This window comes from Peromyscus eremicus, chromosome 19 (assembly GCF_949786415.1).
Source record: "Peromyscus eremicus chromosome 19, PerEre_H2_v1, whole genome shotgun sequence".
NCBI lineage: Eukaryota > Metazoa > Chordata > Mammalia > Rodentia > Cricetidae > Peromyscus > Peromyscus eremicus.
The window spans coordinates 15,383,251-15,392,929 of record NC_081435.1 but is presented as its reverse complement, the minus strand read 5'-3'; the positions used below and the strand labels follow the sequence as shown (position 1 = coordinate 15,392,929).

The 9,679-nt window shown below is 47.7% G+C and overlaps 1 protein-coding gene across 26 annotated transcripts in view; it reads left to right on the top strand.

Annotated features, from left to right (window-relative positions):
* Positions 1–2,196: 2,196 nt before the first annotated feature.
* Celf4 (CUGBP Elav-like family member 4) overlaps positions 2,197–9,679 on the top strand; it is a 285,725-nt gene continuing 278,242 nt past the window's right edge. For all 26 annotated transcript variants that reach the window (XM_059246328.1, XM_059246315.1, XM_059246304.1 and 23 more), the window contains exon 1: positions 2,197–2,482. In XM_059246328.1, the coding sequence (XP_059102311.1) occupies positions 2,197–2,482 (286 nt within the window). The remainder of the gene's footprint in view (positions 2,483–9,679) is intronic.

Sequence of the window (9,679 nt, the reverse complement as noted above, 5' to 3'; positions counted from 1 at the left end):
TGTAGAACCTTCTGGTTGTACCAAATGCTTGGCCGGGTTTTCAGGCTGTTAGAGTCTCGTTTCTTTAAATTAAAATTTAAGTACAAAGTCTAATAATGTAATTCAGGGTTAAGAACAGAGACCCCTGAAAACCGGAAAGTGGCCAGCAGGGGCCTGGTTGGGAGTTGGGGGGGGGGGGGGGTTGGCCGGGCCCTGCAGCCTGAGGGAGAATGGGCGCGTTATTTTAATTGGCCGGGTTTCTGAAGCTGAGAAAAGCAAGCGTGGGAAAGAATAGGGGTGCAGGTAAACACGCTGAGAATAAAAATCAGCTGCCCCAGCCAAGTTCACCACCACTATTCGCCCCCAGAGGCGGGACAGCTCTTGCGCCTGCCACTCCCTCTCGCGCGCAGCTGAGGCTCTAGCCCCGGGGGCCCTGCGGGAGTCCCGCGCTGTGTGATCCCCGCGACCAGACCCCCGCACTCGAGACTCCCCGCTTCGCACCTCTGGATCGGGTGGTGCAGGGCAGCACCAGCCGCTCCAGGCTACCTCCCGCCGAAGCTGGGATGGCGGGAGCGGGGGCCGGGCTTCGTTTCTTTGACAGTGGACTAAGAAAATTATTTTCTAATTTGCGTCAGTAAAACAAGAAAGGGAGCAAAAACCAAGCCTCTCCCCCGAGCTGGCTCTCTGGCTCTGGCCACCGCGCCCAGCGCCTTCCTCGTCGGCCCGGGGCGAGCCGGCCCGGGGGCACCCCGGCTCCTACCTTCCTCCCTCCAGCCACCGGCCGCACTGGCTGCCACTGTCCGGACGGGAGAAGTCGTCCGGGACTGAAACATTCCCTCCCGCCTTCTCAGAGGGCTGGGGCGGAGAACCAAGCCGAATTCTACTCCCTGAGCCTCCGGCGCGGCCCCGGCTGCTCTCCTAGCCCCATCCTCCCAGGTGGATCCGGTGGCGGTGGATGCAGAATAGGAAGGAGAAATTTGGGGACTGCTCTGGCAGATTGGGGATGAGAGAAGGGGGAAAGCAGAGACAGAAACAGAGAGCGCGCGAGCTAGAGCTCCTGTCTGCAGATTTATCCACATAATATATATTTATGTAGCGCTTTTTTTTTCTCTCGACACTGATCAGTGCGCACTCAGGTCTCTGGGCGGACTCCCTCCAAGCCGGCTGGCTTTTTCTAGTCTAAATAAATAAATAAGTGGAGCCAGATGGGAGAGAAAAGCGCCCATTCCACCTCCGCCGCCGCCTGCGCCGCCGCCCCGCCCGCCTTCCCTGCCTTCGCTTAGCCCGCCTGTCGCCCTAACAGAGCGCAGCTAAGTGGATAACGCCCCCCTACCTACCCACACGAAAATGAAAATCAATGCTTTGAAAATACAAAAGGTTGCACCTGCTGCTATTACAAAAAATAATAATAATAATAATAATAACCTCCAAAAGGCAAAGAGAAGAGACCAGAAGCCCCGGTGGCTAACAGGCACCCGCTGCCCGCGGCTGCGGGGCCCCGGAATCTCAGCGCCTCCCAAAGAGCCATGCGCCTGGCGCTATTTATAGCCGGGGGACGTCTCGGACTGTACCACCGCCGCTCCGCGGGGCCGCCGACGGGGGAGGCGCGCGAGGCCGGCGCCGCCCCGGCCGCCCTGCCCCCGGCCGCCGCCTGCCTCCGTGCGCCCCCCAGCGCGCCCACTCTCGGCCCCCCGCTCTCCCCTCCTCCTACCGCGCGCCCTCGCCGCCCCCACCCCTGGTCTGGCAGGGAACTTGAACCGGTCCAGCCTGTTTAAACCGAAAGGACAGAGATCCTGTCTGTTCAATGTAAAAAAAAAAGAAAAAAGAAAAAAAGAAAAAAGAAGAAGAAAAAAAATCACACCAGAACGAGAGAGAGAGAGAGAGAGAGAGAGAGAGAGAGAGAGAGCAAGAGAAGAGAGGAGAAAGAGAGAACACAGAAGGAGAGCTGAGAGCAGAAAAGAGGTGTAGGAAACCAAGGAGGAGAGAACCCGAGTGTGCGTGTGTGAGTGTGTGTGTGTGTGTGTGTGTGCGTGTGAGTGTGTGCGCGTGTGTGTGTGCGCGCGCGTGTGTGTATGTGTGTGTGTGCGCGCGTGTGTGTGTGAGTGTGTGTGTATGCGTGTGTGTGTGTGCGTGTGCGTGTGTGAGCGCGAGCGAGCTAGTGAGGGAGAGGAGCGAGAGAGTGCGAGCGAGAAAGAATAAAAGGAAAGATTTTTCTCTATGTATATAAAGATGGCCACGTTAGCAAACGGACAGGCTGACAACGCGAGCCTCAGTACCAACGGGCTCGGCAGCAGTCCGGGCAGCGCTGGGCACATGAACGGATTAAGCCACAGCCCGGGGAACCCGTCGACCATTCCCATGAAGGACCACGATGCCATCAAGCTGTTCATTGGGCAGATCCCCCGAAACCTGGATGAGAAGGACCTCAAGCCCCTCTTCGAGGAGTTCGGCAAGATCTACGAGCTTACGGTTCTGAAGGACAGGTTCACAGGCATGCACAAAGGTGAGAGCACCTTTCCCTCCCAACTTTGCCGGGGAGCAGGAGCGGGCGGGCAGCAAACTGGCCGGCCAGCGACTGGCAAGCGGGAGACGGGGCGAAAGCGAGCCACGGGCGGGCGCCGAGGAGGGAGGCGCTCCGGCAGCGGAGACCGAGCTGGGGTGTGTAGGGAGATGTTCGCCGGGACAAGCCGATGGAAGCGGTGCCGTAGAGAGGGCAGTGGGGACAGGAGATGAGAAGAAAGAAGGAATGGGAGCAAATGGGGCTGGAGGTTTTGGATCTAGAGACTTGAAAGATTGGGATAGGGAGAGCTGCTCCGGGCAAGCCCAGAAAATTGAGCTGACTAGTGGGCGCTCAGCTGGCCCGGGATCTGGGGTGCTGTCCATCGCCGTGGTGCTGAAAACACTACAGGAATTGCCCTCCTCCTCTGTGTGGGCCAGAAGAGCAAGAGTGCGACCGTCTAAAAGGGAGAGGGGTAACAAATTTAAAAAATATTTTTATTTTGCTATCAATTTAACAGTAAACTATCCCTAGCGAAATGTGTACCTCAGTAGTCTGGTTGTGGTGTGACTACTGGGAAGGGGCTGTTTTGGATATTTGGAAGGAGTGATAAAAAACCCAAGGCAAGAATTAGCAAGGAAAGAACCATCCCCTGGGTGGAGTGAGGGGTCTAGGAAACCTGAACAATCCCCTTCCCCAGTGAGGCTGAGATTTGGGGAAGAATATATGCATACAAGAGATGCATTTGGAAAGGTAAACCTGAATGTATCCCAAACTCACCATACAGGGAGCTCCCTAGCATATTATTTCTCCCTAGAAGCAACCACTGCTAGTGAGTGTCTGGGGAAGGTGGGGACAGAATAATCAGAGAATTAAAACCTAACAACTTTTTAGGAAAGTGGTCATGGGATTGTCTGCAGCCTGCCTGTTTTCTCCTTGTTTTATTATCTTCAAGGCAGAGCCCCAAATGAGTTCAGTTGTAGAATGTGTGTGGGTGGCTGGTGGGTGACGAAATTAGCCCAGTGCTCTGCTCCCTAACAGTAATGTATAGGATGTGCACCAGGGATTAATCGGTGCTGGAGCTATGTGGGCAAGTTAAATGCTTTCTGAGAGAGATTGATGGCCAGGCAGGGAAGGAGTACGGGCTAAGGAAGTTGTAGGGATGTATGGACGTTCGGTTTTAATAAACAGCAGTGTGGAGAGCCACGAAAGATGCTGTGTTAGAGCTGGTGGTTTTGAAGATGAAAACGCACACGTACACCCACCCCCACACAGAGAGCAGCCTTGTCTTTGGCCACAAATGGGCTATGAACAGAGCTGATCCTCCGGCACATTAGGTGCAGAGCGCAGAGCTGAGTGGTTCTCTAAGCAGCAGAGCTTCTCACTACCACAACCACCCTCACTCCCCAGCCCTCCCTTCATGCGAATACTAAACAGAGCTCCAAAGTCTTCCTAGTTGGAGTCCCAGAGAGCAGTTTTTATTGGCTTTAGCATCTTCCAGCTTGCCTGCTGAGGAGTAAATCTTAAAGTTAATGGCACATTGAGTAGCACAAAAAAACACAGCAGAGTGGAAATATACTAGATTTGTTGGGGTGGGGTGAGGGTGGGGGCTGTCATGGAGAGAGAAAACAACCTTTATCCAATATGGAGAAAAATGTCTGTTCAGAAAAGAGATTGAAGGGGGGAAGGGGGAAGCAGGATTCAAAACAATATTTGGAAAAAGAAATACTTTCTTTTCGCCTCCCTCCGGAGGCAACCACGTCTTTGTAGTTTTTCCCTTTCCAATCAAGCTCCCTAGAAGCTAATCAAGGTTTGTATAAAACCTTTGTCATTCTAATAGGTCCTCAGTTTTAAAAATAGTTATAATAGAATTTTAACAGCATGGAGGAGGGAGGCTGCCCATCTTAACAATCAGCTCTTGTAGTAATTTAAGATTTCAAAGTTTTAAAAGATCAGAACCCACTAGAAGCAAAAGACAGTTGTGGGGAGCTGGATGTTCTGTGGGCTCTGCATTGGATCACCTTATCGCTTTTCTGTTTCCAGTGCAGATAAACTTTAACATTATTCCATGCTTTCTTCTCAGCAATCCCTTGCTGATACCACCACTTCATTTCCAGTGTAATTTGAACTCTCTCTTATCATAGTAAAGAATTTCTATCATTTGAATCAGGAAGCTACAGAAGGTTTGGTGCACATGCACACATGTGAATACACATACACACAGAGAGACGTGTGTGTGTGTGTGTGTGTGTGTGTGTGTGTGTGTGTGTGTGTGATGTACATGCTTATGCAGGATTCCTAAGATAGGCAAAACTTCATTTCCCAAATAATTCTTCTTGCAAACTGGCTCAGGCTGTGACAGGCAGGACTGCTGGCTCTGGCATACTGGGTGTCATTGTTACCTCCTGCCTTTCATAATTTGGGCATACATTTTCCCTTAAGTTCCTTCTGATTTTTAAGAGTCAGGGTTGGGCCGCCACATCCTCGACAATACTGAGAAGCCCTCAGAGAGCTGAATAAACGTAAGCATTTCTAAAAGCTGGTTTATTCAGTCCTAGTAGAGTTTGAACTCCTACTTCACTGATGCTGTCTGATTTATTAGCTAACCCTGATAAAATAAGCCTCTGGCCACCTAAAAAAATTACTTGCTTGCCATTGGTGATTAATTACTCTTAACTAAAAAAGCATGATGATACTTGAAGAATGAAGGCTGCATTTGGCTTCTACATCTTCCCAATCTCTAAACTGACAATGTGAGGCTAGGGATGGAACCATGCCTTTGTTAAGCCTGGTTTCAGGGCATATGAGTGCTCAACTTCTAATGAACTGTACTGGGATATAATTGAGAGACCTAACAAGACACCGGCCTCCAGTGTGGGGGCATGCGTACACTATTAGTTCCTAAAAATCAGTAAAAACAAAAAACTAAATGATATGCATGAGGTTTCAGGTGGGTATTCATTTCTTGGCCACCTGCCATTTCAGGTGACTATAAAAGGGAGGAGTTCCAAGGGTTAATGGAATACCTGCCATGCGTACAGTGCACCTTAAAAGGCAATTACTCCAGCCGAATTGGGAGTCCGTGGAGGAGGGAGTGGGTGGGTGTTGTGGATCATCCCACCCCCCTTTTCCAGAAAAGGCTGTTGAACTGGGAAGCAGCAAATAGCAGCTGTGGAGTGGGATAATTACTGTAAAGGTAAATTTACACCCTAGAGACCAGGAAGCAATTGGTGGGAAGGGGTCTGTGTGGAAGGCAGAGAGAGAAAAAAAAGGCCAAATCAAAATCCAAGAAACAATATGCACAGAACAAAACCCACTGTAATGCAAACTCGCGCTAACTAGAACCTTCTCTTCTCCCCAATTCAAAGCACTTTTGGAAAGACTGTTTTTTCAGACTCCAAAGAGAAAGACATTGTAGTATTGATCAAACAAGAGAGAGACCAATTCCCGGGATAGCAGAAGAAATGAGCCGAGGGCCAATTTCGCCCTGTTTTGTAGAATTTTTCTTCCCTGGAAAAGGGAATAGGTCACCCACTAGTCTACTTCTTTCCTTTCTCATTTTTCTTTTACTTCTCTTCTTTTTTGTTTCCTGGAGAACAGAAATGGTGACTGAAGGTACATAAATACACACACATATCCATGCCTGTACACACACACACACACACACACACACACACACACACACACACCCCACTGCATCACGCATGAATACACCAGAAATCCATTCATAACTTTGGTCATGTCTAGCAAATAGGAGGCAGCAAAGACTGAGTTACTGGGATACATAAAGACTAGTGCTCTCTGGATAGCCATATTATAATGCATTATCTTTGAAGTCATTTAAGTCCAACTTAAGTGGTATTTAGTATAATATTTATGAATTAATGTAATCTAAACATAGGGTTGTCCCCAAAGGTTTAAACTGCCTTTACTACTGATGTGCGCTTGTTCTGGAAGCCTGCAATGCATTTTAATCTAAACAGCTAAGTCCCCATCAGAGTCCCTCTTATTATCTGGTCAGAACAGCTCTGTGCCTGGGTCACTACTCTGCGTGGAGATTTTTTTTAGCTACTGCATGGTCAAAATCTACTCTTGTGACACCCTGGGATTCACCAGAGTAGGGGGATTCAAACCCAGGAGCTACTACTGTGGGGACATCAGCCTCCGGTACTCTCACACTCCATGCAGAGAAAGGGTGGAGATTAAACAACAAATTCTTCCGTGGATTCAGCTTCAAGGGGGGCATCATTTTAATATATCTTCACTATCAATTGCACAACCTCTGATTTCAGCTGCACCTAGGTAGGAAACATCTGAAGCCCCTTGATTTGGAATGCAAGTGGGAGGAAGAAGAGAGATAGAGGTTATAGTTATGTTTTGGTGATCTGTAACCATCTTCGTAAAATTACATTTCATGTTCCAGTTTGAAGACACAACTGTTTTTCAGAACGTCAAATTTCCACCTCTTGATTTCAACCAAAATGGCTTTTTCTTTTTAATTGCTGTGCTTAGAGGTGAATTAAAACTGTGAGGCGCTATCTGGTTTCCATTTTCAAATGAATCTAAGAGAGAAAAACTGAGTATCAGTGTGCGGTGTCAGCTCAATGCAAATGAACTTTTTTTAATTACTTTGAAAAATAAAAAGTCAGTTTTGTCCAGGAAAAAAAGGACTGGCTGAGTGACTGGTCACACACTACAACTACTAAAAGAAAATTTTACCTTGTCAGAGATAGGAAAAATAGGATAAGAAATAAGAAAATGAGAAAAAAAATACTCTAAATTTTTCACACACACACACACACACACACACACACACACACACACGAGCAGTAGAAATCATTTAGAGACTAAAGCGTGTCAAAGCCACATTAACCATTTAAATGTCTCCAAATTCCAGACATCAGTGTGTCCTATTTAAAAGCAAAGAAAAAAATAATGGGATGACTGGTTTATTTAAAAGGTTATCTACTCTTTGAGTATAATTTTATTTATCTTTAAAACGGATGTTGTGTGAATCAGCACACACAGGCAAATTAGCATGCACATGTGCCCAAATGTTCATCCATGTACAAGAATTCTTAACTGCATTCGACATATATGAAAAGCAGGGCTGGACTAAATTTAATTGCAGTTCAACAGAGAGTTACTTACATGTGCCCCTGGCCCAATCTGTAATGCTAATTCCAGGTTATATTGAAAGAATCTCCTTGAAGTTTCCTTCACTCCCTTCTCCAATGCCCTGGATTTGTGACTTCTCAAGCACAAAACAAAATAAAACCAAAGATTTTCTTTAATGAAGCCATAGCTTGAAAACAATTAGAAAAAAAAATGCACACTAAGGTAATCACTCTGTGAACAGTCATTGAGAAGTTCTGAGTTTATTTTTGTAAGAGCTGATTCCAGGGACATTTCTGATATCACATCACCATTACTATTATTAGTATCGCCACCCTCATTGTTCTAGAAGATAAACCAGGGTGGGAGGGAATGCCTAAGAAGACAGCCAAGACCCCACCTCATTAGTTAAGAAAATAACTGGTTCCAACTTTGCCTAAGACAGACTTAGAGAAAACACTACAAAGCTCACAACTTCCATGTCCCTAGAAAAGGGTCAGTCTCCAGTTTGACCAAGAATGATCTCAGCTGAGAAAGGTTTGGGGTGGAGTGACTATAGAATAAAGGATACAAAAGTGACCGAGGCCCAAGACTGCAGGCAGAAATCTTTAAAAAGCAACACTATAGGGTCCAAATGCCAGGTGGAAGCTGGGGTGTACTGTTTGACAGTGCTTGAGATCGAAGTGGCTTCTGAGCTTGAAAGGGAATCCCATGTGACATGCAAAGAGAAGAGCCAGAGGGTGTGAAAACCAGTGTGCTTCTGAGTACCAGAGTGTGGGGAGCAGGAAGATGCTGCAGCCTGTGTGGGTATTTTGTGAACATGTGGGTGCTGTGTGAATGTGTGTGTGTGTGTGTGTGTGTGTGTGTGTGTTTTGCACGCATATATACGTGTATGCATAGAAGAAGGAATGGTAGAGACAAGTGTCATAGAGATAATATGAAGGAAAGTTTCATCACACAGGGCTATATACAGCATCAGGATAAAGGTAATGGAGAAAAGGAAAAAAACTGGAGAGAAGGGCTGTCCTCGTTGTTATATACATCCTCCCCCTCAGAATTCGTGGCTTGGATTTGTCGGCACCCAGGTTGCAGTGTGGAGGTGTGCTTCTTTTTATCTGGCTGGTTTTTCTACTTAGAAGTCCAAGTTTGGGAGAGAATCCCATCATCGTCCCCCCACCCATCATTCTTTTGAAGTCTGGCCTCCTTCTGTTCACCCATTGACTCATTTTAGAAATGACCTTCCATCTAGGATGTGAGAAGCCAGCCACAGAGCCCAGCTCTCCACAGGACTGAGCTTCCCACCCACTGCTTTCCCTACCCCACAAACTGCCCCTGGCATCCCAGCCTACTTTTTTATCATGTTTACACACACACACACACACACACACACACACACACACACACACACACACACAAACACACGCGTGCACGCTCCTTGACAAGTTCGGATAGTCCGAACAGGCCCTCTGAGCTCTGTGCTGCATTCTCCCTAAATGTAAGCAGAGTGTGGCAGACACCCAGTTGACCCCCTTTTGAGTGCTTTATAACAAGGAAGCCCATCCTCTCTCCCCACTACTTCTTTTATTTTTTTCTAGTCTTTTAAATGCATGGCTTCTCCGAGAATGACAGAAAGCATTCTATCCTATCCAGTCACTTCTGAGGGTAGACCAGTAATCGCCCTTCCCTCCTGGCTCAGCTGTGGCCCCTTCATCGTCCACTGCCTTTCCTCTCTCTCTTCTCCTCATCCTTGATACTAAGGAAGCCTACCCAATCCCAAATGGGGCCTGAGGAAGGAGGCAGGTGCTTCTACCTCCACATAAGGGTGGAGTTGCAGGTGCTAGGACAGACGATCATAGAGGAGCCAAAGTTCTCATCTCCTGCTCTTGATAAACTCAGAAACCAGGGCTGTCGCCCATGGGATTCCCACCTGGTCTGGTATCTTTGTAGGTGATTGTAGCAGGCTGTGGCTATGACACTCTACCTATCCAGGAGCCCCTGAGAACTTGCTGAGTGGAAATGGAGGAGGCTCTTACAGGAAGTCTATCAACTCAGAAATCCCTCTGCTTTCTGAGTCTTTCAAGAGTAGAT